The following is a 27,733-nucleotide window of genomic DNA, read 5'->3' on the forward strand; positions in this document are numbered from 1 at the left end:
AACGAAGGTGCCTCTCGGCTGGGAGCGTGAGGAGGACCCCGTGTTACAGCTCTTGAGTCCTTATACGCAACCCTGAAACTACTCACGTGTTCCTGTTTACAATTTACACAAACTGTTGGCTTTGGCCATGATATCGCCTGTTACCATTCGCTTTGGAGCGTTTGTACATGCGACCCCGCCCGTGCAAGCATGCTTAATGCATGTTCATTAGCCGAGTTTGCACAATTTTGCTGCCACTTTGCCGCTTTCAGCCAGTTTGGCCTGGTTTCTTCTAGCAGCAAACCCACTTCTACGGAAGAGGTCAGTTGGTCGAGTTCTCTTGCCCATGTCTCGGGAGACATCTTTGTCTTTTGGTATGTTGTTACGTAAGATGCCGCACCCCTCCTTGTGAGCAGGGGGCCGGGCCATGCCATAGGCGGCCATACTGCCCCACCCCTCATTGTGAGCTCGGGGCCGGGCCATGCCATAGGCGGCCATACTGCCCCACCCCTCATTGTGAGCAGGGGACCGGGACGGGTATATAAGGCCACGCCGGCCACCCGGGCCGTGGCAGTTGCCGTCTTTGCTTCCGCACAGGGAAGGGAGGCAGCAGCTGCAACGGGCTCGGGGGGCTGCCGCCCCTCGCAGACCCAGGGAACGCAACCTTTGGCAGGTCGGTGACCTTTGGCAGCAGCGCTTGGTGGCCGACGCCATGGCGCGGGGCGTTGCGGGCCGGGGGCCGGTGGCGCGCAGCCACCCCCTGCCCCGCCGGGGCCCGGCGCAAGCCCCCGGCAGCCTCGCGCAGAAGGAGGAGCAGAGGCGGGAGCGGGAAGCGCGACAGGCTGAGCTGGAGGAAGAGCGGCTCCGCACCCAAGAGCTGCGCCGCTGCTTCGCTGCCGAAACCCGGGAGCTGAAGGCGGCCCTGGAGAGGGAGCGGCAGCTCCTGGCGGAGCGGCTCCAATCTGAGTGGGAGCAGCGACAGGCTCAGGAGGTGCGGCGGCTGCAGGAGCTGAACCAGCGGCAGCGGGTGGCAGAGACCCGCCAGCTGCTGCGCTGGAAGGAGGCTGAGCTCCGCGAGGGACAGGAGCTGCTGCGGCAGGCATGTACGGCCGCCGTTGACCAGACGCGGGACCTGCAGCGGCAGCTGGCCGAGGAGATGGTGAGGCCCAGCGAGAGCGGCAGGAAGGCCCGAAGCAAGCTCCAGGACGTCCTCAGCAAGCTCCAGTGGGAGACGGATGGCTACCAGCCCGCCCGCATCCGCCACCTCCAGAACCAGCTGCAGCTGGAGAGGAGACTCTTCCTCAAACACATCCTGCAGCGGTTCGAGGGCGAGCTGCCTGCCTCCCCCTGCACGGCCCAGCCCGAAGGCCCTCCTGGGCACCAGGGCCATCAGGAGACGCAGAGCTCCTGCTCCTCTGGCAGCGAAGGGCCCCAGGCCCCGGCGGCACCCCGGGAAAGACCGCCGGAAAGCCGCAGCGCTGGGCAGCAAACAACATGCAAGGCTATGGCAGATGCTCAGCTCCAGGTGCCAGAGGGGCAAGACCTGGTGCTCCTGAAGCAGAACAGCCGCCTGCGGCGCCTTCTAGAAGACCTGGAGAGGCAACAGAGTGCCCTTGAGATGGAGAACCGCCTCCTGAAAAAGGAAGGCTCTCCAGAAGCGCGCAAGGAGGCAGAGAGGCTGCAGCAGATAAGTGCTCGCCTAGCTGCCCTCGCCTCGCGGCTGGCAGAAAGATCCAGGCAACTGCAGGCCACCACTGATTGCCTGATCAATACTCAAGTGCCACTGCCCCTCCAAAGCCCCACTGAGGAACTGTGCACGGCATCGCTTCCTCAGCAGAGGGGTGGAGAAATGGCAGAGCCTGCTGGAGCTCTGCTGGCACAAGACAAGCAGCATGACTTCTCCGAGAAGGCAGCTGAGGAGCTTCAGGCCCAAGTGGCTGCAGGTGAAGAGGCCTCTGGTCATGGGAGCGCCCACAGCCGAACTGGCGAGGAGTTAGAGGTGCAGCTCTCGGAGATGACAAGTGAAAACACCCGCCTGGCTGAAGAAAATGCTCGCCTCCGTGGGCAGATGGGTTTGACAGAACACGTTCGAGCTGAAAATGCCGACCTGAAAGGGCAACTGGCGCGAGTGGCAGCGGAGCGAGATGCTGCCATCCAAATGAAGGTCTGTCTTCAAACCCAGCTGGAAGAGGCAGAGCGCAAACTGGAAGCCGTGAGAGAAATGGCAGAAAGGAGTCAACAGCTGGAGAAGGAACTCGAGGAGACAAAGTTAGCGCTCCAGAGGAAAGAAGAGCAAGGCAAGTGTTTGCCGAGGGCTCAGGCAGAAGCACACGGGGAACACCAAGAAACCCTGCAACTCTTTCGAGCCCAGCTGCTTTGGTATCAGAAGCTAAACGAGCAACACCAGCAGCTACTTCAGGAACTTGGGTGGCTGGAAAGAGAAAGATCCAAGCGTATCATTTCCAGGCCGCGCCAGGCTAACGGGGCTGCAGACAAGGAGTCCATCCTCCTGGCGGCTAGGAGAAAACAACCGGCGGAGCTGCGAGCATTCATAGCTCGATACAGCTACGATCCCTTCAGTGGTCCCAACGAGCGGCCTGAACTAGAGCTTCCTCTAGTTGCTGGGCAATACGTGTACGTCTTTGGGGACGTGGATGAAGACGGTTGGTACGTGGGAGAGCTGAGCGACGGCACAAGAGGCTTCGTCCCCTCTAATCTTGTTGAAGAAGTTTCAGATGACGGACAACCTGACGACACCGGAGTCTGTCCGGAGACAAGTGACTGGTAGCAGGACACAGATGCTGTCTGTCCTGTCTTCTTATATGTTCTTATTAAATCTTGTCCTAATGATCTCTCTGCACAATCTCACTCTCTATCCTGTGTGGATGTGTACGGAAAGGACTATGTGCCAGCTACTGGGGGGCTTGGCGTGGGTGGACTGGGTGCCAGCTACCGGCGTGGGTCCCAGTGCAGCCGGGCCCTGGCTGGGATATCAGGTGGGCAGAGGGTCTGTGCTGGGTGGCTGTGGGGTTCCTGCAGCACAAACGTGTGAGTGCTGCGCGTTTGCAGGGAGCACCAAGACGGACCAGTCAGCAAGTAGGCGACTCGTGGGGTGGGCCAGAGGGCCGGAATCCGGGCAGGGGTACTGGCAGGGCAGAGAGGCTGTGCCGGCACTCTGGGGATCCATGAACATGCGTGTGCTTGTGAACGCACAGTGTGTTGTGTGTGTGCCTGCACTGGTGACCTCCTGTCTCTGGCAGCCCGAGAGGAGGAGGGGACATGGCTGTCTCTGTGTTTTATGTGAGTCCTCCATGTGGGTGCTGTCGACGGCAGCGCCTCGTCTGGGTGACTGGCCGTGTCAGTGTCCTCTCCGCAGGTGTGTCTGTGCGTGTGCATCTCTGGGATGCGTGCTCAGCTTCGCTAGAAGTTGCACCTGCAAGCGGAAAAGTGGCAGCTGCATCCCTCAGCCTGGGCAAAGACTCCAGATCCCCAGGCACCGGGCTGGGCTCCAGCAGCCAGGCAGGACTGTACTGGTGGTGCTGGTCTGGGCTCCAGCGGCATGGTAGGAGGGGTCCTTGGCTGCAGTGCCTGGAAGCGGTGGCCAGTCTTGACATCCCTTAACACTGTGGGTCTGTGGGATGCATGGGGGGATCTGAATCCTGCTTCATCCCCCGGGCTTCCAGCTGGGGATGAGATGTCTGCATTGCTTCGGCTGAATCCCTGCCCAGCCGGAGCGTTTAACCAACACCTCCCCGTCACTGCCTGTGTGTCCTTTTTTGTTATGGGCCAAGAATATCCGTGCCCAGAGGGGAACATCTACACCTCTCATGGACATCTGCGCTCTGGTAGGACAAACCATGCTTTTGGAATCGCTCTCTCTCCACTCTTTAGAGAGGGACAATTGGCGATTAGTGCAGTCAGCTAAAAAGTCCATTCCCCACGGGTGACTCCGCTGCCTTTCAGGAGCTGAGACATCTCCAGGGAGCCCAGAAGAGGCAGAGAAAGGGAAGCCTTGGGCTGGTCCTCTGCTCCTGAGCTGGGCCAGGCTCCTGGGACGGAGGGAGCTCCCAGCAAGTGGGCAGCGCTTTGTGAGAGACAGCTTGGTGAGACGTGTGGGTGACACCGAGGCTGGGGGCTGCCAGCTGTGGAGCCCCTCTCAGATCTTCCCGGGCTGGGGACATTGTCAGAGGGACAGGGCACAATGGCTGCCTTCTCCTGGGTACGGCTGCAGAGTGTCAGTGTGGTTTGTGACCAAAGAATGTATATCAAGAAAAGGTAGATAGTAGAGATACTAATGAACATTCTTTAGCATAAGCTGTATCAAACGTGTAGTGTCCAACCACGCAGAAGCACTGGAAAAGGGTCATCTAGTGGACAAGTGAGGAAGACTATCAAAGACCACCAGAGGACCCCTGAAGATCACCAAAGATCTCGAGTGCGCCTGCACCAAGGACATTTACATATATTACTGAGTTCCTGGGATTCAGGTGAATATGTTAATTGTTTCCAGGAAAAATCGCGAATATGTATGGCCATTTTGTATATAATCTCAACTGTTGAAAGAATTGCTATGCACGATAGGTGGAACGATCCCCCGTGCATCCAGCGATGCAATGAAGAATGCCTGCTTTCTAAAACTCCAAAATTGAGTCTTAGAGAGTTTCTGAAGTGCCGACTTCTGGCAACACTTGAAAGGTCCCTTGCAAGCTAAACGATTCTATGATTCTAGAATTCTATTATGTGGCTTCTTGTGGCACTTTGCATGTTAACGAGGCCTTTGGTGCCAAGTTCCTGAACTGCAGATATTGAAAGAATGAACCAACCTAGAAGGAAGCAAAAGGCTTCCTGAGGTCCATCCAAGTGTGGGGAGTGAAGGGGAGGACGAGAGGCAGGTCAGCTCATGGAGCACGTTGAGCACTGTCTAGCCACGCCACAGCAGAGGGCATTCCCCATCTCCCCGGGTGAGGCACGCGCACATGATGGAAACCCCAGTTGATGAAGCACATCCTGTGGAGGGGAGAACCTCCCTGAGGCCCCTTTGTGCTTCTCGAGGTCGAAGCACTTGTGCCAGGCTCCAGGAGGAGCTAATTGCAGGTGGGTGGTCTGCAGCGGGCAGGGAATGGGACAGGACTGCTCGCAGGAATGCCGTGGGAGGGGAGGTCCGTCGCTCAGGGAGACGAGGATGAAGGGTGGGCATTGAGGGTTGTGGTGTTTCTCTTCCCAAGTCACCATTACGCGTGAGGAAGCTCCGCTTCCCTGGCAACGGCCAAACATCTGCCTGCCCTTGGGAAGCCCCAGGGAGCTCCCTTCGGGAGTCTCTGTGGCGCAATCGGTTAGCGCGTTCGGCTGTTAACCGAAAGGTTGGTGGTTCGAGCCCACCCAGGGACGCCTCGCCTAGGCCACAGTGTTCTAGCCTTGTTTAAGGTCCCTTCCAACCCAAAGCATCCTATGGCTCTAGAAGAAAACCCAGGCTCTTCAGTCCCCTCAGCAAAGGCAGAGGAAGGAAAGGAAAACTGATAGCACCAGTTCCTTATTCTGCTTTGCCTGCCCAGCTTGGGGAGCAGGGCTTAGCTCCCACCTGGGCTCAACCCACCACATAATTTGCCTTAGTTCTACGTTCACTAAAGACACTAACAGTAGCGTGCTCTAAAAACATTTCTCCTTCTTCTTGATGGTCATAAGACTCATTTCTTTACTCTTTATTTTAATGTTCTGCCTTTCACCTGACTTGATCCCCATCCACTGCTGCTTGTTCTTCTCCAGACTCCTGCCTTCAGGCACAAGGGCCTGGGACACCCCACCAGTAGCAGTCCCCTGCCAAAGGAAAAGTCCTCTCTTTTGAGAGAGAAAAGAAGTCCCGGTCTTCCCAGGGACAGAGCTGGGAAGGGCTGTCTGGAGCAAGTCTTTGCTAAAACTGTTTGAGGACCATGAGCAAATTCCAGTGATGGAAAATCCTGCATTTCTGGGCCTGGGGGGGTCCCCAGGGTGCTGCTGCGTCCCCAGCACATGTCCCCATGTCACCGGAGCCCTCTGTGAGGTCACAATGGTTGGGCTCTACGTCTTCCTCCTGGGGCTGGTGCTGCCCCAGTTTCTCATGGCTTTTGCCTGGAGGAGCAGCGTGTCGATCCGTGGGATCCTGCTGCCCATCCGGAGGATGAGAGCGCTCAGAGGTGAGGGGCTGGTGGGAGGCTGGGCTCTGATACATGCTGGAGGCAGTGTCCGTCCCAGCCGGGTGCTGGGGGCTGCGTCCCATCACCTCTCATCCTGCTGCCAGGCACGTGCCAGAGGGTCCTGGCTCCGTCCTCTCCCTGCCCTCCGTGAGGCAGCTGGGGACCGCTCAGAGGTGACTTGGGCTGGCCGGCTCTTGTCAGGGCTGCCCAGCCCCAGCCCTGCCGGGCTCTCCTTGCAGAGCCCATGTCCATCCCCTGGCCAGCTCAGGGCCCCTGTGCTGGACTCGCCCCAGCGCATTGCTGCCGTTCTGTCACTGAGGAGCCCAGGATGGGCCCAGTCCCCCAGGGTGGTCTTCCCACTGCTGCGGTGAGGGGAAGACTCCCTCTCCTCATGCCACTGACTTCCCTCTTGCCAGTACAGCCCAGCACAGGCTGATGGTGCTGGGGCGGTCTGGGAAGATCCTCACCCCTCCCTGGTGCGAAGCCCTGCAGCCAGCAAAGCCATTTCTTTCTTTTCTTGCAGCTCTCTGCCCATGCGTGCGTTCCCAGTCCAGACCTGCGCGTTCTGAGGACAGAGGCGGGGGGACGGGGACTGTCCCTGCGGCCGTCACTACCTTTGTGGCCGTCGGGACTTCTCTGCTAAAGCGACTGCAAGACCATGAGGTAAGGTGGGGGTTGAGGGCTCCCCGCCATGCCCCTGGCTTCCCCGGGTGCCGTGGCAGAGGGGCGTCTCACCTGACAGCACCTCTGCCCTCCTGCAGGCACTTTGTCCCCAGGCGTCGATCCTGCTGCTCAAGCTGGACTAATGCCATTGCTCCCCACTCCTTTCCCCGGGAGCTCCCAGTGCTGGGGCTCCTGCCCCGTGCGAGGAGCAACACTGGGCCCCAAGGCGCAGGGTGCTCACGGCTTCCCCTCCTCGGGGCGTGGTCTCGTTCCCATGCCTTCCCCTTTGTCACCGTCCATTTGGATCTCTCAAATGGACAGGACAACATACGCTGTGATTTTGACCTTATTTCATGAGCTCAGTAAGAAATACAATAGAAAAACATGACAGGGGCTCAATTCCCTTCTCCCAGACTCGTCTATCACGTGAATTCACTCCTTCACCAGTCAAGTCGTAAGGTTTCATAACTTATAATCTGTAACTCTTAATATCGTGCCCCTATGAGCAAAAAACCCAGAATTTTTTTTGCTATGAACCTATGAGCCAACGGAGAGCTTTTTGAGTAAGCTGATGTTTTATACCGTCCAGCTTGGAGGCTGGGTCTCTACCATTTCCTTACATTAGTGGATTCTGAGGAAGCTGCCAGACAAAAGGCAATGGCTGCCGGAGACAGCCATCCGCAGCTGGTAATGGCTGCATCATGGCCCTTTAGCTCTCTCTGGCCACCCGTCCTGCCTACACGGTGCTCTCGCTTTGACCTAATGGTGCTGCTCCTAGCATACACCAGGCCTTAGCAGGAGCTGGGTTAGCCAAAATCTAGGCAGGGCTTGAGTGAACAGTCACACCCTTCCTTGTCCGGCACTTTCCCCCTGACCTCCGCCGTCCCCCGTTTTCGGGAGTGACCGCCCAGGCTCCCACGTGGCCTTCTGGCCCGGTGGAGTCGATCTCCCTCTCTGACTGTCTGCTAGTGTCAGAGGCGCCACGGAAGAGCCTGCTGTTCCCCGTGGCTGTCCTGACCCATGCCTGCAAGTCGTCCCTCGTGCCTGTGTCACGCAGATGATTTGGAGGGCAGCAGGTCTCTGTCGTGGCTCCCTGGGAACAAGGGCAAAGCAAGTCCCATCACTCCTCTTTGTGGTCTGTCCCCAGGGTGACCGAGTGGAGACGTACCGGGAGCTGGAGAGCGTCCTGTGGGGAGGTGACGGCTGTTTGACGAGTGGCGTTGTGAACCGCCTGATAGCAGAGGCGTTGAGTGACATGCGAGCAGCCCAGGTGAGCTTGTTCTCTTTCAAGGCCACCCAAGCAGCCTGCCTCTGCCCCTGGTTTTGGGGGAAATACAGAGTGGCGCAGAGATGTTCCTCGGTTGTTCAGACCCAGCAGAGGTCCTAAGGGAGAGGCTCTGGGGGCTCGTCATGGCAGGGAATTTGGAGAGGGGAGTGTTGTGTTAAAGGGTAAAGACTTTAGGCAGAAAATAAACCCCCTTGCGTTCCAGCTTGTCCTTAGATGTCAGAGGGGCTGGGGGCGGCTAGGCTTAGGTTCTGGGTGATGCCCAATTCAGCACCGTAAGTCCGGTCGCGTTCAGTATGTTGAACCATCACGATTACGGTCGCAGAAATAGCGCACTGTACTTTCAGTTTAGTCGCGTTCAAGGAACTATCACAGCCAGACTTAAGGAGCTTGGTTGCGTTCAATGAACTATCATGGCTAGATTTTAACGAATAGTACAGTTTATTACAGCAACAGGAGTACGGGTTCTTTTGGATTGCCGATGATAAATACACTGTCTGCAAGGCACGTGCAAATAATAATACAGTCGACTACAAGCGCATTGAAGTCTGGAAGAAAAAGAGCTCTAAGGAATTCTAAGTTTCCCGGGAAAGCACTCGCTACAGCCGAGTGTTCGAATCTCACCCAAGAGGTGTCCCTCTGGGGGGAAGAGAGGTTCAGCCTGTCAGCTGACCCCAGAAGGCAGTGATGTCCTCCCAACTTGTCCACGACAGTATCTTCCCTAATAGTCCCCCTCTCTTTGGGCCTTTTTATACGATTTTCCTATTTAGGTGGAGCTCGAGCGACTCTAGTCATGCATGCCTTTACTTTGATTGGTATTAAGTTCTCTCGCTTTGCTTTTAAAAGGACATGCTAGAAAAAAATTCAGAGCGCAGGCTCAGTGAGGGGTGGTTGCACTCTGGAGGCGGGTAGCTTTTGGGATGGAGGTGTGTTTTGGTATTATAATGGGCAAAGTTCACCCAGAGGACGTGATTCTGCGTGTCAGTACCCCAGGACAGGGCACTTAGGAGATAAATCAGAAGTAGGGCGGTAGGTCGACAGAACCCCCATGATTTTACCTCCTTGCTTCCGTGGATTCAATGCAGGGACCTACCGTTCCTATCGTTCCAGTTCCCTATCCCTGCGATAATATCACAGAGACTGGCCGTGGCGTCTCCGCTCCGCTCCACCCTCCGTGTTACTTCTCTTAGGGTCAGCACACCAAACCCCCTTGGTGTTGCTAACATCTAAGGTTGCAGGTTACGTTGCACAGAGAATTACTAGGGAACCAATTCCTCGCGTGTCCACTGCATTCCACCCTGGAGGTTTTGCCTTCCCTCAAGGGGGCGCGGGGAACATAGTGATGAGTCACTTCTAGCAATCACTCCACAGGGAGGCAGGGAACTGTGCAGAGAAGCAGACTCGGGGCTGTTTCTAACTGAGCGACAGCTGGGTTCAAGCTCAACACTGTTTGTCCTGCTCTGAGGAAGAGCTGTGGCAACCCACCAGCCCCACGGAGAGGTCCCAGGGGGGCCCTGAGCCTGCGGCAGTTTGTTCCTGGCACCTGCACGGAGAGGGAGGGGGGGCAGCAGCACAGGGCTGTTCTGGGGAAAAGCCTCCCTCATCTCGCCAGGGAACTGCTCGCCTATCCCAGGGTACGAGAGGCAGCAGCCGCTCGGCCCCGAGCGCAGCTGTCCCGAGGGGTCTTGCAGAGGAGATGGGGTCATTCAGCCTGCCCTAGTGCCTCAGCCTTTTTCTCCGGAGTGTTTAACCTGTGGCGCTTTTGCAGGGTGTGACAGGTGACGTGAAGATGGCCGCTAGTGACGTCCTGGTAGCTCTGGCCCGCTCCCACTTCCACTTTGTCATGTCCGAGCTCCAGAGCCACCTGAAGGCCATGAGGAAGGTCCCTGATGAGATTGTGCTCCTCACCTTGGGCAAAATGGCCCGCAGATATGGTATGGCACCCTGGGCCTTGGGTAGAGATCTGTGATAACAAGGAGAAGGGATCCTCGCCCTCCCTAAATGCCCTGTGTTGAACTGGGGGGCTACGGAGTTGCCGTGCCTCCTTGTTCCGTGCCAGGGCCAGTCGGCAGCTCTGCCTTATCAGCCCGATGCCAGTTCCCAAAGGGTGGGAACCTGTTGGAGACAAACCCGCGGGGTCTTGGCCCTGCACCGTCCTCCCCATTTCCCCAGAGGGCTTCCCCCCTGGGGAAGGCAGCCCGTCCCACGCCCTCCGGCACGTCCTGCGTGGCCCAGCAGCCCCAGCCCTGGCAGGGATGGCCCCCAGTCTCCCGTGTCTCTCACCGACCCTCTCGGTCCCTCTGTCCCTGCCTCCTCTGCAGCCCTGCGGTGCATCCCCTTTGTGGGAATGACGCTGCTCGCCCTGCGCACCGTGCTGACCCAGGTGGGGAGCGGCGAGGTCCTGCATGCCGTCTGCAGTGGTGAGTGTCGGCTCCTTGGCTGGGGTCCTAGGGGCAGGGGCGGCCTTCGATGCCTCCATGTGATCTCAGAGGGAACGTGGTGGCTGTGAGCCCGCGGCAGTCCCAAACTGCAGCGAGTGTGTAGGAGGAGCGGGGGAAGGCCAGGAGGTTTCTGTGGGCAGGACGCGGCAGCGCTGCACGGAGAAACTCCTGGGTCCCTTCCCACGGTTTCTGTTCCCCCGCTTCCCTCTGGGATTAAACTCCCTGCTCTGAAAGGGCGAGTATGAGGGAAGGGAAGGGAAAAGGGAAGGGAAAGGGAAGGGAAGGGTGTGCAGTGAGAAATGCTGAAGGGGAAGGGGCTGTTGAGGAGGAGAAGGTGCGATGGGAGTGAGGAGGAGAGAAACGGTGGGGCGTTTGAATCCAGGCACCTCAAGAGCACAGATTGCCCTCGGATCCAGATCTAGTCTTGGGCTGAGCCCTGCCGAGCCTGGGACTGTCCTTAAAGCAGGCTTGGGCGTGAATGCAAGGTACCGTCCCTGCTGCAGACTCTCACATGCTCCCTTTTCCTTCGTCCTGGTGCAGTCCTGGAGCAATGGTCGCAAGGAGTCGGTACATACCTCTGCAGCTGGGAGCAATGCCCCTTCCCTCGCAAGGGGGCGGCACAGTTCTGTGAAGCCATTTACCCGGTCTTCCGCTATGTGGTGGCAAATTGGCTGGACTGCAAGGAGGAAGAGGTGAGAAGTGCTGCTTTCCACGCCCGGGGCTGCAGCAGGGATGTCCGTGGCGCTGGGTCCGTCTGTGCCCAGTGGGGTGCGAGCAGAGGGCCGAGGGGAGGGGGGCTTCCCGACGGGAAGCAGCCGAGCCTTGGGGCCTTTCTGCAGGGAGGGCTGGGGTAGCAGGGTGGGGTGGGGAAGTGCTCTCTCTCCTCTGGAGCGAGCCCTTCTTCTGCAGGGCAGAAGGGAAAGGGAAACCCCTCCCAGTGGGAAGGGCAGACCGGTGTCCAGGGGGTGCTGAGCACTAGGCAGACCTTCAGCCCTCCAAGCGGAGCCTCTCCCTTCCCTCTTCAGGACAAGCAGGCTGTCCTCGGGGCAGTGGCTGCCATGCTGGGGGTCCTTCTGCATGAGGAGCAGCACCGAGAGCATACCTGGGAGCAGCTCCTCTGGCTCCTGCAGCAATACCAGGAGGTCCGAGACACCTCCCGGCTCACCAAGGTGAGATGTTGCGCAGGGCCCGGCGTGCGTGGCTGCTGGGTGGGTCTGTGCGAGTGCTAAGAGGCAGTGGGGAGCTGTGGGGTGCCAGGAGGAGGTGGGAAGCCCTCAGAGAAGGAACAGGAAGAGCAGAGGAGGCGAGGGGTTTTCTGGGCTCTTTGGGCAGAAAGGGAGAAACCGGGGGCAGGGCGGGAGGGAGGCAAGAGTCCCTGGGGCTCACCTGCTCAGGAAGGGAGGCATTGCCAGCTCCCTGGGGCTCTGCGTGCAGGAAGAGCTTTGCCCGAATGCCCAGGGCCATGTCCAGTCCCATGCTGCGACTGGCGAGGTCTGATGAGTGGGAAACTGAGTTGTCGAGCCCGGGCTCCGTTCCGAGGAAAGAGACCCTCTTGATGCTGCTCTGCTCATCGGGCTTTTCCCTGGGAGCTGATGTGAGGGGCTCCCCTTATCCCAGGTGTGCTGGGTTTCTCCCTTCCCAAGTGCCTTTAGGTGGCTTTAGCCTCCTCTTCCCCCCCGTTCTCTTGTAGAGCCTCAGCTATGTCCTGGAGATACTGGAGGGAGTTCAGACCCCAATGCCGCAGGGCACGGCTCTTGCCATCAGCACCGCTGTGCACCGCCAGGTAAGGGGAGCCCTGCACCCTGCCGCAAGCCTGAGGCCTGCACCCGTGATTGCCACGGAGGGGAGAGACCTGCCGGCTGGCAGGGCAGAGCAGGGCGTTCCTCCACTGGGACCTTCCTGCAGGCCTGGAGCACGCCAGGACTTCGATCCGGGTGCCATCTTAAGGCTGCAGGAGGCCTGATCCTGGCTGTTTCGAACGGGCCTGAGGGGCAGCCCGGTTGCCACAGCCATTTCCCTCTCGGCCAAGTCGCAGGAGGACTCTGGAGCGCCAGCACCCTGAGGGCAGCCTTTCAGCGCTGCTCAGCCTCAGCTCCTGGGCAGCCTGGGCTGCCGCAAACCTCTGTGTGTGCCCGGGGCCACCGTGGGGTGGGCTGGGTTTCAGCTGTGGGTCCCATGCCCAGAGTGCCCAGGGAGAGGAGAACGGAGAGCGCCGTTTCTTTTCAGTCCCTCTCGGCACTGACGCCACTTTCTCTAAAATGGACCTTGTTCCCGCAGCTCTCTGACGTGACCGAGGAGCCTGGCCCGGCCCAGAAGGCAGTGCTGTCCCGCTGCATCATGCTGCAGGGTAAGGAGAGGAGACTGGGCGATGGCCCGCCGTGCCGTGGCAGCTCTCTCCCTGTCCTTGGCTGTTGGGGACAGCTGCCTGCTGATGCAGAATGCGATTTCTTCCCCGCAGCACGAATGCGCCCCGAGGAGACAGGCGTGTTTCTGCACTCCCAGCTGAGCGGTGGGAGTGAGGCCGGTCGCGTGGCAGCCCTGGGCCTGCTGGGAGTGCTGGCCCGCGCTGACGGTCAGTGCCACAGACCAGGGACGCAAGGCAGGGGTTGGGGCTGCTGGGCTGACAGCAGGAATGGGCCGAAAGTGGTGCACCTGCACCCAAAGGGAGCTGCGAAGAGCGGGTCCCCAGCCAAGCTGATGGCCCTGCAACAGGGCTGTCCCCCGGCACTTAGAAATGCCGGCACACCAGGGACGACGCTCCAAGCTCTGTAACACGGGCAGGCTGGTGGGCGGGCAGGTGGGCTGCTTTGCACAGGAGCTGCTCGTACCCGTGCTGTTTCTCTTGTTCTCTGTGTTGCCGTAGGCTTCGGTCCCTGTAAAATAGCCGTGCCTCTGGAAGCGAGGTTGCTCCGGCTACGCCGCTGCCTCCCGTGCAGCCAGTCAGGCCCCGCTCTTCTGTCCCATTGGAAGCTTCAGGGGATCCCTTCTGCCACTGGGGCTCTGCCTCAATGCACACCTCTCCGTATCTCTTCCAGCACCTGCGGCGAGAGAGAAGCTGCCCCAGCTGGTGGAGGCCATGCGCCCCTTGTGCAGTGACCCCAGTGCCCAGGTGAACTGGTTTGGGAAGGGAGGGTGCCGCCAGGGGAGGCAGAGAAACCCTTTCCCTTGGGACAGAGCCAGGGGGCCTGGGGAAGTGCTGGCGCGTTGCCCAGGTGGTGGCTGATGGCTCGTCCCTGGGGAGAGCTGGCCGGGCAGAGCGGGGAGGTCTCTGCGCTCTGTGGGGCAAATGCCCGTCCAGCCTGGTGCTGAAGCCCAGCCCTGACACCAGGAGCGAAAGCTTCTGCCGTGGCCTTGCCACCTCTCTGCGAGCCACAAAGGCGCAAACCCTTTGGGTTTTGAACAGGAGGGTCATAACCACACTCTCCCCTGGCAGGTGCGGAGGGCAGTTCTGGAGTTCAGCAGGGAGCTGCTCAGCTCCGGATCCCAGAGCTGCTGGCCATGGGATGTGGTGGGGCACATCTTCAGCGAGTTCAGCCGGACCTCGGGCAGACTGGTAAGGGCGGAGCAGGACACCCAGGGCTGGTTTTTTTGACCAGCGCCTGGACCGTGCTGAGAGCTCCTGCCGGCGGCCTTGGCCTTGGCGAGCTCCATGCTGCAGAGCCATCGGCACTGGCGCTGCCGTCAGAGCCGCTTCCGAATGGCCGTTCCTCGTGGGCGTCTGTGCCGATGTTGGTGGAGATGTCGGTGGATGATGTGGGTTTACACCTCGGCATGCCACCCGGCACTGTGATGCCGAGCTGCGCCCACAGGCGCCTTCGGCAAAGCCGCCTTGCAAAGGGAGGGTCTTGTAGGGGCAGGACATCTTCCATCCTTAAATGCTGCTGGACGGTGAGCAAAACACAGCCAGTGCAGACAGGTGGGCCTGGCTAGAGGAGCTTTCTGTGGTGTTCTCGTGCTCTGGCCCTCCAAAGCACAGCCGGCCCATCCAGTAACAGTCTGGGGGCCCACATCCCTTCTGGCAAGGGGACGGGCCGTTTGGCAGTCCCTGCGGTGAGCATTTCCCAGCATTCAGCTGGGTGCCCAGGAGGTGAAAGCTGGGGATGGCCGAGCCTCCCGCTGACTCGCCGAGGACGTTCCCTCTGGCCGCACCTTCCCTGTAGCTGGGAGATCCATGTGCGTCGCTCTGAGGCTCGGGGAGGCTCTGCTTTGGGAGCAGGGCAAAGGAAAGGGCTTCCGGGTGCTCCTCCACATCCGTCGTCGGGCTGCGTGTGCTGCCTCCAGGGCTGGCACTGAGCACAGCCTTGCTGAAGGGCACATTCCTCAGGTCTGCTTTGGTGGCACGACAGCAGCATTTGGGCCCCAGGGGACCGAGCAGACAAGCAGCGGCACTGTCTGCTCCCAGGCTTCCCAGTCCTTCCCAGGGTCTGGGACCCGGTCCTCGAGCTGGGTCCGTCTGGCCGTCGGGAGGGAGGCAGGCACAGGAGCAAGAGGAGCACTGGTGAGGCGTGCCTGAGCCTCATCAGTTGGGAGCTGAGGGTAACTGGGGGTTTGCCAACTCTGTCTTACAGGTGGCAGGAGGCCTTTTTGCCTGGGAAAACCCAGAGGATGGAGCAATTCGAGCCCTGTGCCTGGACATCGTGGGCTCACTGGACGTCACTCTGAGAGGGATGACCAAAGTAAGTTGCCCTCTGTCCTGCTGCTGTGGCCACTTCTTGCCTTCAGGACATTTTTCCGTGTGCTCCCCCATGCCCTGAACCTGTCCCCTCCTGCGCTGAAGCGCACCAGGCTCGGGGAAATGCAGACCGTCCTTTTCGTCTTGGCGCTGAGCGGAAATGCCAGTGTGGCGAATTGCCCGGTTCTTCTCTGCAGCTCCTGTGGCCGAGGCTGCTGCAGTACGTGGTGCCAGCCCAGTACAGCGGCATGCTGATCCCGCTCTCCCGCTGTCTCCGAGCCCTGGTTGAGAGACGGGAGAGAGCGGGGTGCGAGGAGGAGGAGGAGGAGGAGCCGGATGCCACGGACTCCCAGGAGCAAGGTAGGAGCCCCAGCGAGTGCTGCTGCTGGGTTTGGCCAGGGGTCAGGCCAGCCCGCGTCTCCCTGCGCCCCACCAGCCCTGAGCAGGAGCCCAGGAAAAGCAAAGGGCAGAGACAGGCTCTGCTGCTGGGCACGAGGGGCTCTGCCCTGCGTGGCCCCGTGCCCGGCGCAGAGGCCTGGCTCTCCTGCTCGCAGCGCTCTCCTGGTGAGCCGGGGCTCGCTCCTGGCCGTGCTGGAGCTGCCTTCATCTCCTGCTGGGCAGCCCTGGGGAGCCCCCCAGCCAGCGCTATTGCAGCGCAGCTGCTCTCAGCCCTCCGCCCTGTGTGGGGCTATCGGAGGCGTGAGGCTCGTCGGCTCACCCAGCCTTTCTGCCTCCCCACAGCCCGGCTGCCGGCTCCCCAGGCCCTGCTGGCTCGACTGCTGGTGAGTAGCGGGGCCCTGGGGAAAGAGCTTTTCTGGCCAGGGGTGGTGGGAGATCCCGGGGTAGAGATGCTGTTGAGGCCAGCGCTGGGAGCCCCCAAGGAGGAGGCAGCATGCCCGAGCCCATCAGGGATCCCGCTCCGTTCTCAGGGCTGGCAGCACCCTGGGTGAAGCCATCGGCTGCCTGCTGCCAGCCAAGCGGCACCGAGCTCCCTCCTGGGAGAAGCTGTGGCTCTGGCGGCAGGAGTGACCCTTCTCTCCTGCCCTCCTCTAGGTGGTGGCGGCAGCTCCTTACCCGAGCCGCGAACGCGCGGTTGCTGCCTTGCAGCTGCTGCAGGCCCTCCACGGCAGGATCCACAGAGGCTTGGGGGCGGCGTGGGCGACCGAGATCCCCCTCCTGCTGCAGTACCTGGAAGGTAAAGTGCAGGTGGGAGGGAGAGGCTGGAGGGGAGGGAGGGGGGCAGGAAAACGCAGCTGCCCTGGCGCGACGGAGGGGAATTGTCCCCAGTTCCCCAGCCCTTGCTCCGCTGCCTTTCCCCTTCCAGGGAGCCGGTGCTGAGGCTGGGGGCAGCTGTCCCCTGGCATCAGTTCAGCCCAGGGGATGGGCAGGGCCGTTGATGTCCCCTCGGAGGGCAGGTCTTGGCATCACCCAAGGATGGTGTCTGGGAGAGGGACGGGACTGGTGCTCCTGGAGGGGGTGCAGCCCTCGGCTGTGGAGGACCAAGTCCCCAGGCCAGGCGAGGTTTGCCGCAGCTGTCCCCGGCAGTAGCCTGGGAGAAGGGCTGGAAATGGGCAAAAGGCAATGGGTGGTTCGGGAGAAAACGTGTGTTGGGACTGGGTGGTTGGAGTTGTTCTGGGAGCTGCAGTCGCTCCGTGGGGATCTGCTGCGGCCAGTGCGTCCTTCCCCAGATTGAGTCAATGCCTCTGACGACCGCCCCTGGGATCCCTCCTGTGTCTTTGGCCTCGCAAGGGCTTTCGCGTAGGCCCTCTCTAGCCTGATGGCCTGGGACTTTTGGGAGGTCGTACTGCAGAGGAGAGCGCCGGACTCGCCTTTGGTGTGAGCTTAAATAGCTGCGAGAGCTTTTGCTTCCTCTTGCTTCCTAGGCAGAACTGAGAGCTCCCTGGCCTCTGCAGAGTGGGAGCGCCGTGTGCTTAAGGTACAGCGTCCTTGCGGGGGGTCTCACAAATCGAGGGGGGAGAAGAGGGAGCAAAGTTGTGGGAGGAAGCTGGGGGCTGCCTGTGTAGGCACCAGGAGGTGGGGGCACCTCCTGAGCACCCTGCGCCTCCCCCGGCAGTAGGTGCCTGCCCACCCAAGAGGAGCTGCTGCCTGCACACGTGCCACGGCTGATGGCTAACGCCCTCTAACGCTGTGGCACGCGCCTTAGCACTGCCTCCTCCTCTGAGTCCGGCCTGCCGGGGGGTCTCACATGAGGCGTTAGGAGAAGAGGGAAGCTGGTGAAAAGAGGGTTGGGTGGGGTGGGGGAAGAGACTGCCGTTCCCGGCAGCTCTCCCCCGCAGCATCCCGGGACACGTGAGCGTGGAAAGGGCCCTGGCCAAGGTCAGGGGAACACTCGCTTCCTTTCCCGTTCACACCAGTTTCTGCGAGCGTCGCTGGAGCCCGTGGAGGATAAGGCCTGGACCATAGGCCTGAGCCAGGAGCTGAGCCAGCGGCTGGGCAGCTCTGCTGCCGGCTCCTGGGAGAAGGTATGTGTCCTGCCCGGCACTGGGGCTGGAGCTGGCGCTGGTGCTCTGCCCACGCAGCCAGATTTCACTGCTTTCCTTTCCCTCGTCCCCAAAAGGCGTTTCCCCTGGGCTGCCCCAGCGGCTGGCCACAGCCTGGCATCGTGGCTGGCTCTGCCTGCTCCCGGAGGTGGTGGGGTCCATCTGGGGCCAGCCCTCTCCTGACGGGTCAGGCCATGACTGCATCTCGGGCTCGGCTCCTTCTCTTTCAGCTTTTCCTGTACAAGGCTCTTGGGACAGTGCTGGCAGCTTGTCAGGACCTCAGACACGTCCAAGGGCAGGTGCTGAGGTTCCTCCGGGAGACAAACCCTGTGGAGCTGTCTGAGGCCAAGGTGAGGTGACACTCCTGTCCTGAGCATCCCCTGGATTTTCCTGGGGGAGAGGGAGGGCTGCTGCTGGCCCAGCTCCAGACCTCCTTGCTTTTCCCCGTTGCTGCTGTTTCCTGCTTGCTGCAACGTCCTGCCTGGCCACTGTCGCTGGCCACGGCTGAATGCCTGGACTGGAACCAACTCCCCGTTTCTCCGTGGTTGCAGGGAATGATTTCTGTTGTGTCCCACGCTGCCGAGAGCCACTTCTACCTGATCTTGGACAGGGTGACTCTGTTCTCTGCCGCTTTCACCAGAGACTGGTCCTACCAGGGTTCCACAGGCTGGAAGGTAAAGGAACGAGGGGCTTGCTGGTTGGCTTTCCTTTTTTGGGCTTCTTTCCACTTCTACACCTGCAGCAGCCACCCTGTGGCAGCTGCCTTTAGATTAACTTTCTTGGAAGACCTACCCGAGACCTGTGTTTCAGAGGGGACATCCTGGCCCCTGAGGTGTCTTTGGAGAGGATGGGGTTTGGCACCTGGTGGATCAGAGCCACCCAGCTGGGGCAGCTGCAGCAATTGCTTGCTTGCTTGCTTGCTTGCTTGCTTGCTTGCTTGCAGCCACGTTGCCCTGACTTAACTTCAGCAGGAGCTGGTGACAAGGGGGTGGGCACAGTGTGACACTCTGCCCCTTCCTCAAAGCTGAGGGCTGGGAGCAGGAGCCTGGCGAGGTCTCGTTGGCTCTGCTCCCCACCTGGGGGCTGTGGGGAAGCCTTTCTGGGCAGGGCAGGGCCCTGCAGAGAGAGCAGTGCAGCCTGGCCTGGGGAGGGGAGCAGACCGGGCTCATCTGCGCCACTGACCCGCACCGGCTGCACGGCTCTGAGCAGGACCGTGACAGGCTATGTCGGGTACCTGTCCGCAGAAAGGTTCCAGACAGCTCCCCGGCCTCTCGAGTCAGTGGTATAACAGCCAGCAGCGTGTGCGATGCTGGCTGCACCTCCTCCCTCTCCGAGAGAGAGAACTCAAGCTGCGGGGTGGGAACAACTCCCAGCCCCAGCAGCACTGGCAGCTTGGGGAGCTGCTGGGGGAAACAAGGAAGCTGGCGAGGGTGCGGGGCAGGGCCTGCCGCAGGAGCCCGCCACAGGAGTCCCGGGGCTGATGTCTCAGGGCATCTCTGTCGACACAGGTACAGCGGCGGCAGAAGATGGAGAGAACCTGGACCATTCGTGCTGCTCTCATGCGCACCTACAGCGGCATTGCACTGCATGCCCCCAAGGAGCAGCTGCTCACCTGCGTGGATAAAGACATCATGGGCAACATCCTGAGGCTCTCCAGAGATAATGAGAGGGTAGGAGCACAGGGCGCGTAGGGTGGGGATGCCTGGGTGCCCCAGCTCCGGCCCCTCGGGGCTGGGGTGTACCGAGATGGGCGGTCTCTTCCTAAAGACCTCCCAAGGAGGGGTTTGTCCTCAACGTCCAGATGCAAGTTCTCCGTGGGTTCCTCCTGCCCATGCTCCTCTTCCACCTCTCAGCCCTTCAAAGAGTTCAAGGGGTGCTTTGCTCTCTTTGGCCTCAGGACTTGCAGCTCAAGCTCGCCCTGGTGCAGAGCATCGCCGAGGTCAGTTGTGCCATCCAGGCTGTGGGCGACTGCGGCAGCTTTGAGCTCTCCTCAAAGCAGGAGGCGACACGGACCCTGCTGGTGAGTGTCCGTAGCTGGAGCCGTCACACGGGGGAGTTTTGGGCTGCGCCATCAGCCTGGTTTCCCCAGAGGCACGATGGTCTCTCGGCTTCACGCGAGCTCCTGGAGCTGTGTCTGGAGCCGGTGGGGCCCTTGGGTGCTGGTACTGGGTGGCTGTGGCTGAGGAGCAGGGTCCCTCCTGCAGTGCCTTTGGGGTTCCGTGGGGGAGATGGGGCAGCGTCTGCCCAGGCCTGGCAGCAGAGCCTGTCCCCGGGGCGGCGGGAGGGCTGTCCCGTGTCCCTGCCCGCTGCCAACTCTGCACTTGTCTCTGGGACTTGCAGGACTGGATAGAGAGGGAGCCCTGGGACTCCCTGGTGTATGGAGTGTTTCATGCCCTGGAGGAGTTGAGGTGAGGTCTGTTCCCCAGGCTCTGGGCACTCCCAGTGTGCCCCAGCCCAGCTTGAGCATGGGGCCAGGAGCTGCTGGGGCTGTGGAGTGGGGAGGGTGTTCCCCATTCCAGGTGTCTCCCAGAAGAAGGGAGCCCCAGGGGTTCCTTAACCTGGTGGGTGGAGGGGTTGCCTGCTGCCTGGGCGGAGGTAGGAATTGCTGGAGCTGAAGGCAGTGCTCGCTGGCATGGGCTGGGGGTGTTGGATTTGGGGCCCTCGATTAGGAGGGACCCAGTTGTGGTTTAAGCCACCCTGGAGAGGGTTAGTAAATCCCCTTTCTGTTTTGTCTCCCTTTTTCCTCTGGCCAGCAAGCTGAGGCCACCTCTGAGTGGGAAGGAAAATCGCAACCTGCTGGCAGTGTGCTGCCAGAGTGTTCTGTCCCATCCTTCCGAGGAGCAGATGAAAAAGGGAAGGAAGAGTGTGAGGGCAGCTGTGAACATGGAGGTACCCAGCGGCCAGTGCCTGCCCATCTGTGGGTCAGGATCCCACCTCAGCATGCCCTGGCAGCCCCCATGATGCATAGCCTCAGCTCTCCTTTGCTGCTTTTAGCTTCTGCACAGGAGAGGCATGGAAGATCTGGGCCACCTCATAGAAACCCTTCTGGAGGCTGAGGCGACCTCTGCCTGCTTTCGCAACGTGGTCCACGTGAGTAGCCACGGGGCAACAGGGAAAGCCTTGCCAGGGCAGAGAATCGAGACCTTGGTGGGTGATAGGAGGTGGATACCTTTCCTCCAGACAAATGGGGCTTTGGCTCCTTGCTCTGGGGCTGTGCATCTGGCCGGGGCCGGGGGTCAGGAGCGCCCGGCCACTGCAGCCTCAGGACAGGCAGCAAAGTGGGCCCTGGTGGAGGGAAAGCCAAGAGCCAGCCCTGAGCTGGGCGAGAGCAGCCCTGGGGGGAAGGCCGGAGCAGGGAGACGCCAGCGGGGAAGCAAGACCTGACGCAGGGCAGAGGCGGCTGCAGAGCGCGAGGCGGTGAAGGCTGCAGGGCCGGTTCTTGGTGGGGCGGGGGATGCGCCAGGAAGGGACCAGAGAAGAAGGGAGAGGGATCTTGGGGAGAGAAAGATTCCTGTTGCGAGCGAGATGCCCCCTGCCCCAGGTCCTGAAGGGCTGGCTCACCTCGGCCAAAGAATGGGAGCGGGAGAGAGCCCTGCGGGTTTGCACCCACGTGCTGGCCGCTTGCAAGGAGCGATGTGAGCTCACGGTGAGTAGGGACCCTCCGCGTGCCCTTGTGCCCCATTCCCACCATTCGTGGCCCTGGAAAGGAGCCCTGCCCGGCTGGGTGCTGGCTTTCGGGGCCCCTGGGATTACGGGGCAGCCCTTCTGCCTGCCCTTCTGCCTGGTCGCTGCCCAGGGAGCAGGCTGGGCAGTAGAGGCGAGCGGGCGCTGGGGCTGCCTGCAACCTTTTTCCTGCTGCTGTCCCCTGCAGAGAGGATGTCCCTACAAGCAGTTCGGCTCCCTGGTGGGACTGCTGGGGTCTCTGACCAGCGACTGCCTGGCCACATGCCGCCAGAGGGCATGGGTCTGCCTTGGCTACCTTCTCCAAATGCAAGGTGAGGAGAGCAGGCGCTTCCCAGCCTTGCTCAGCCCGATCCTCCCTCCCTCCCTTCCTGGCCTGGTGCCACCGCGGGCCCGTGGAGGGAAGGGGGAGGCAACGTGCTCGGCTGGTTTTGTGCCCCCACCCTGTTAGCCCTCTGCCCCCCTGCCCATCTCAGGAAGGATCCCTGAGAGAGTGTTGCTGAGTCCCACCTCCCCGGGGCGTGCGTGAGGTTGGGTGGTCAGGGCAGTCTCCCAAGTCATCCCTGGCAGGGAAGAAATCTCCTGTGGAGCACAAGAGAGAAAACCAATTTGCTGCCCAGAGCAAACTGGGCGGGGAGGAGGGATCTGAGCTGCAGGCCCAGAGCGTGCTGCAAAGGGTTGTGTTTGCACCCTTTCCTCTTCAGGCAGCAGGGTCTGCCTGTGCTGAGGAAGTCACAGGGAGGTTTCCTGCCTCCCAGAGATGATGGTGGCCTGTGTGGGAATAGGGGACGCAGCTGCTAGGAGCAGAGGCTGCTGAAACCCTGAAGCCCCAGCAAATGGTTTAAGGAGGAAGAGGGCTCTTTCCAGCCCGGGATTTGTCAGCCATTTATCGGGCTCAGGAAATCCCGCTGCCCCAAGTTCAGGAGGGCCCTGGCTTTCCCTGTGGCCTTCCCTGCCACCACGGGGGTTCTCCTTTACTGGTATCTGGGGCCAGAGGTTGGCTTTCTGTAGACGTGACTCCTGTCCTGCTGTTTGTTCCAGCCAAGAGCATGAAGGTGCCGCAGGCAGATGAGATCCGGTGCCTTTGTGAGGAGCTGAACAGCCCAGACACCGAGACTTTCGCGGAGACCTGTACCCAAATACGAAAGGTAACTGGCCCCGAAACAGTGGGGTGGGGGCCCAGCTCCTGGGCTCCTGCACGTCTCCCTGCTCCCGTCCAGAGTCTCTGTCTCCAGAGCGGGCTGTCCAGGACAGCTGTTGTCAGCAAGCAGCAGGAGGCTTTGAGGCAAGACCGTCCTTTAGGCACGCTGGAGCAGACACCATGATGTGTGCGTTTGCACACGCGTGTGTGTGCGTGAGTGCTCTTGTCAGAATACCAATTTGGTATATAAGCAAACAACAAGGGGGTAGGCACTTCCAAATCGGTTAGCTGCACCAGATGTAAACAGCACTGTAGGCACAGCAGGAGGGTCAAGAGCCTGCTCAACTCCGTGACTGCTCAACTAACAGTCCCGTCGAGTTGCCTTTCCTTTCCGAATCGCTGGGGCAGAGCTGTGATGCGGGCTCTCCTGTTCCTGACTTCTCTCCAGGCCGTTTGCAGATGCATCCCTGCAGCACAGGCTGTGGACTTTCTGACCGCCATCCTGGACAGCTTGCGGCCTGTCAAGCCCCCACGTGCAAGAGCAGTGAGAAAGTGGGCGTTCATCTTCCTGGTGGAATGCAGAAAGGAGATAGTCCAGGAGGTAAGGGAGAGATTTTTTTCCATTAGACTTTGTCTTTTCTCCTGTTGGCTGTTGCACTACACCCTGTGCAGTTGGCACGGGCTCGAGAAATGCCGCCTGTGTGCCGAGCCTACTCAGGGGCTACTGAGGGTCCGAGTCGTGCATTAGCACCCGCTGCTGGCGCCTGCTCCAGCTGGTGACAAGGCTATGGGCACTTCTTGTCCAAAGTCTGCCATTGGTCCGGGTCCTTCCCATGAGTGAGGCACTGGGAGGCACCAGCCTTGCCATTCCTCCCCTTCCTCTGGGGTCACTGTCAGTCCTCCCTGCCCTGGGACCCACCTCACCCTTCTCGTTCTTCACTGGTCCCCAATTCCATCTACTCCGAGCTTTGCTGGGCATGCTAGGTTTTCCACAGGTTGCATAGTTGTTCATTGCTCTCATTGCTTTCCCCGACTGTGGTGTTACCCAGCCTGTGAGGTGCCCTTCCTTTAGCCACTAGTTGCTGCCCATCTGTAGCCTGGGAGCCTCTGGCCTCGTGCTGTGCCTGCCCTTTCAAGGCTCCTGTTCTCCTCCGCTCACGCTCTGCTGCGCTCCACTTGGGCTCTAGGGCCACCAGTGGCTCACGCAGTGCAGGCTAACTCAGTCTCAGGAGGGTAGAGGCGAGGAAAAGCGTCCCTGGAGAACGGGGTTCCTCTGGAAGGAGACACGTGCCCTTGCAGGGGCCCTGCAAGGCATCTGCGGGGTCTCAAAGAGCGTGTTTGGTCGTGGTCTTGCATCGCTACAGACACATGGGGAGAGCTAGCCAAGCGTTGAGCGTGAAGCGGGTCCGTGTCCTCTGTGTGCACACAGGGCACGCAGCTGCTCATAGGGTTGGGCCCAGGCACATGCAGCGGCCGAGGCTGTGCGTGTGAGCGTGTGCATGCGTGTGCGTGTGTGCATGCAGGTGCACGATTGCCAAGAGCACGCTGGGCTCCAGATGTGAGCCAGGGTCAGGCAGGGTGGAAGGCGTGAGGTTTCGAGCCGGATCTGGACTCTGCGTCAAGGGAGCAGGCATCGCTCGTGTGCCGAATGACTGTGTCCGGGCCCCGCAGGAGGGGGTAAAGGAGCCCTTCTTTCTCCTCTTCTTCCATTCAGGTGCCGAAAATCCTGAACACCCTGTACAGCTACATGCAGCAGAGCACCCACAGGCCCTTCCTGCTCCGTGCAGTGTTTCTCCTCGCCCGCTTTCACCAGGAGCCTGTAATCAGCAGTCTCCTCCAGAAGAGTCTGCTCATGGACAGGTACGGGCACGACCCACCTCCCCACTGTAGTCAAACAGGGACCCTGCAGCTTCCTTGCCCTGGGGGGGTCCGGTTGAGAAGCAGGTCTTTTTTTTCTGCCCGAGCAGTCTGGAGTGTTGCAAGACTGCGTGCTTGTGGCTCTGCTGTGAGTAGGGCGTCGTAAGCCCCATTGCAGGTGAGGAGGTTTGAGGGCACCGCAGGACCGCAAGGATACGGGCTCAGGGGTGAACGTCTCTTCCCTTGCAGTGACACGGTGGAGCTGTGGAGGAGCCTGGGGAGAAGCATCCTTGGGATTCGGATCCTGAGGGGCTTAGTGGAGAAACTAAACAGAGCAGGAAGCGACCGCCTGGGGACGGACTCCTCCACTTGTGAGCGGCACAACCGTCAGACTGCTCTGGAGACTCTGACGGTACGTTCAACGGCAGACACATGTCTGCAGCTTGGCATCTGCTTGCTAACTCACGCTTGGGCGCGAGGGAGTCAGGTGCCCTTTGGGGGTGCCTGTGGAGATTCGCAGGGCGCTGTGCTGGGCCAGCCTCAAGGAGTGTGGGGAGCCAGGCCAGTTTGGTACTCCTGAGCCACAAGGCTGTCACAGAAGTGACAAGTGCGGACAGTGACCCCCCACCCCGGGCAGGCGGGGGAACCAGGCTGGTGGGAAAAGGCCTTCCCTGAACAGGTGGTTCTTGGTCACGTTTCTCTGCAGATCACCCGTGCCATCTCCGAGGTGGTGCTTGCCCTGAGGAGCACGGAGGAGCTCAGGCAACTGCTTCCCCACCTCCTTCCCAGCCTCCTCAGGTGGGCCAGTGAAATGCTGGGTGCAGAGAGGCGGCTTTTGCTCATGAGCAGCTGGAGACAACTGTTCCTCGAGTGCGCGATGCATGTGGAGAAGCCGTGCAGGTGAGGAGCCGAAGGGGCAGATGGAGGGGCTGGCTTCAGTTCCCCGTGCCAAGGCACGTGCCTTTGTGGGGCTGAGGGAGGGCTTCGCCTGCCCCACTTCCCAGATGCGGAAGGCGGTCGTCGTACTTGGTTTTACTTCTGTTCCTTCATGGAGAAACTCCAGCTCCCCCGCAGGAAGGTCTTACGCAGCTCATACTGCGGACGGCCGTCCTCTTGCCTCCTGCATACCCTTGCGTGCACAATAGCATTGCGCTCCCTCAACGGACCCCCGCTGGAGCAGTGACTCTTGCGGGCACTGGTGTCATTCTTGGCCAAAGGCTGGTGGGAAGAGGTATGAGGTGCTGGCCTCGGTTGACACCTAGCGTGGAGTCAGTCTAGAGGCGTGGGTTTTCTTCTGCTTCGGTGGGTCTGGGGCATGAAGAAAATGCCAGTGTCGTTAGCTGCAGTCTGGAAGGCTGTGAAGCATCATTCCAGGGGTATTTAGCTCTGCTGCAGATCAGTCTTCCCCTAACCTGCTGCGATTTGAGAGTTCTTGGGGTTTCTGGCGGTGGTGCTATTTGGACTTGTTTTGTTTGATTGGGTTTGCTTATTTTGCGCTTTGTTTCTTTTGCCAGGATTTTCCTTTCAGCTATAGAGTTGGTGCTGGGCAGATGCATGGTGCAGAAATGGACGCGGCTGCTCGTGAATCGGGCAGTGTGGGCTCGCCTGGAAGACCCCCTGGCTCACCCTGAGGGGGTGCGTCTCCTGACCCGGTAAGAGCACCAGGGATGCATCTGGCCAACTCCTGCAGGGCTGTGCCCAGGGAAATGGCCGCTGGACCCTGGAAGCCGTCGGGAGCTGAAGAATAGCGTCTGCGTCGGCGCAAGCGAATTTTGGAGGCCCGGCCTGTGGCCTTCCTGGGTAACTGTGTGTCCCTCGCTTGTGACCCCTGCACAGCATCCTGCTGCACGCTGGGCTCGTCTCCCCCTGTCTGGTGAAGAACCTCTTGCCGTGGCTGGATTCCTGCTCAGTTAAACTGCGGGTGACAGCTACAGCTTGCTTTGCTGAGGTAAGGCAGGAGATGGGGAAGGAAGGGGTGAGAGGGCTTTTACTGAGATACTGCTGCTCGGGATGTCTTTTTCTGTGGGAAGATCCCTGGCGAACGGGTCCCTGGAGCGGGGTGGCCAGGGGAGCACGTGGCCGGGACCAGGTCCCCACGGCACTGCCTGTGGTGTTGTTCCAGATCTCTCGGGACCGCAGGACGACAGGGACCTCCAAGTGAGGCAGGCACTTAGAGGAATCCCTCCGCAATACCTGGCCCCAGCCAGCACCACGGAGTTAATTAAAGCTCATCAAAAGACACCGAAAGGGGAGCGTATCTGTTCTTTCCCTAATCGCAGCCCGGCGGTCGGTGAGACAACGTGTGGGTGACACCGAGGCTGGGGGCTGCCAGCTGCGGGGCCCCTCTCAGATCTTCCCGGGCTGGGGACAATGGAGTCATGCCGGGACAGACCCCAGAGCAGGGGTCTCCCCGGGGGGTCCTGGGGCCTTGCCGTGCCCTCCCACTGCCCATGGGGATCCCCTCGCCACCCCTCCCACCGCGGCATGACCACCTCCAGCACCAGCCCGCGCTGGTGCAGGGAACGGCCCAGGAGAGCCCCGACCGTATCGCCACAGCAGGCTTCGCCCTCCCGGCGTCCCGTCACGCTGGGACCCCCCAGGGCACTGCCCAGTGACACGCTGGGGGGAGTCGGGGGCACTGGGGGGAACCGAGGGGGTCACAGGAGGTTACAGGTGTGTGGGCAGGGGGCGGAAGGGGGGCACTGGGGGACGAGTGGGGAATGGCGGGGGGACCTTAAAGGGTCAGCAATGGCACAGGGGCCGAGCAGAGGGACGGAGAGTAGCATCTGGCTGGCCCATCGGACCCCTGCCCCTTAACCCAGGCAGGCCCCACTGGTGCTGTTCCTCACGCCCAGCGAGCCTCTGCACATCTGCAGGGGGCAGGGGCAGCTCCACACAGGGAGGCCACCAGCAGAGACGTGGTTTTGTCCCTTGGGCTGCTGTGCACGCTGGCCCGGCTGCGAGCCCACGTGAGCCTCAGCCCCCTGTCCCGCGGGTCCCACCACACGCGTGATCCAAACGGAACGCTCTGCAAAGTTCGCTCAAGCGAAGCACGTGCTTCCGCCTTGCCCCGTCCTTCCTAAAGGTGTTCCTTGGTACAGGTGAGGGCCTAAGCGGGAACGGAGCCCCTTTCTGGGTTGAGCAGCAGGCTGAGGGGGGCTCCTGCTGTGGCGGGGGCACCGGCAGGGGCCAAGCTGGCCAGTCTTCCTTCGTCCCGCTCTTCAGAGGTGGCGACCTCCTGCGTGCTCTGGGCTGGCACAGCCTTGCCCGTGAGCCAGAGGAAGTTTCCCTCTCCCCGAGCCCAGAGTCCTGCCCCACACACGGCACCCTGGGGCAAAGGGCA

The 27,733-nt window shown here is 60.8% G+C and overlaps 2 protein-coding genes and 1 non-coding gene across 3 annotated transcripts; all 3 read left to right on the plus strand.

Moving 5' to 3' along the window:
• Positions 1-691: 691 nt before the first annotated feature.
• Positions 692-2,767, plus strand: LOC126042867 (RIMS-binding protein 3A-like). The gene has a single exon (XM_049810599.1). It carries the CDS (start codon positions 692-694, stop codon positions 2,765-2,767), a length of 2,076 nt encoding a protein of 691 aa, XP_049666556.1.
• A 2,526-nt stretch (positions 2,768-5,293) lies between these two features.
• TRNAN-GUU (transfer RNA asparagine (anticodon GUU)) lies at positions 5,294-5,367 on the plus strand. Its single transcript has one exon. It is a non-coding gene; the product is annotated as a tRNA-Asn (tRNA).
• A 2,589-nt stretch (positions 5,368-7,956) lies between these two features.
• On the plus strand, positions 7,957-26,551 carry LOC126042868 (maestro heat-like repeat-containing protein family member 2B). The gene is made up of 33 exons (XM_049810600.1): positions 7,957-8,082; positions 9,866-10,031; positions 10,419-10,517; positions 11,079-11,230; positions 11,564-11,707; positions 12,229-12,321; positions 12,816-12,885; positions 12,997-13,110; positions 13,574-13,647; positions 13,972-14,091; positions 15,107-15,214; positions 15,408-15,570; positions 15,832-15,992; positions 16,264-16,405; positions 17,094-17,146; positions 17,586-17,693; positions 17,942-18,061; positions 18,263-18,385; positions 19,220-19,381; positions 19,609-19,731; positions 20,052-20,119; positions 20,465-20,600; positions 20,706-20,801; positions 21,253-21,357; positions 21,583-21,706; positions 22,434-22,540; positions 22,982-23,134; positions 24,248-24,393; positions 24,640-24,802; positions 25,097-25,290; positions 25,905-26,042; positions 26,227-26,338; positions 26,513-26,551. The coding sequence occupies exons 1-33, from the start codon at positions 8,068-8,070 to the stop codon at positions 26,549-26,551; spliced, it is 3,891 nt and encodes a 1,296-aa protein (XP_049666557.1). The 5' UTR covers positions 7,957-8,067.
• Positions 26,552-27,733: the final 1,182 nt, after the last annotated feature.

Source organism: Accipiter gentilis, chromosome 9 (assembly GCF_929443795.1).
Source record: "Accipiter gentilis chromosome 9, bAccGen1.1, whole genome shotgun sequence".
NCBI lineage: Eukaryota > Metazoa > Chordata > Aves > Accipitriformes > Accipitridae > Astur > Astur gentilis.

Bases quoted from the DNA above. Each gene is read 5' to 3' on its own strand.
- LOC126042867 (XM_049810599.1), top strand. From the start codon at position 692: ATGGCGCGGGGCGTTGCGGGCCGGGGGCCGGTGGCGCGCAGCCACCCC.
- LOC126042868 (XM_049810600.1), top strand. The intron at 11,231-11,563 runs GTGAGAAGTGCT...TTCCCTCTTCAG, and splicing joins TGGACTGCAAGGAGGAAGAG to GACAAGCAGGCTGTCCTCGG. The intron at 16,406-17,093 runs GTAAAGTGCAGG...CTTGCTTCCTAG, and splicing joins CCTGCTGCAGTACCTGGAAG to GCAGAACTGAGAGCTCCCTG.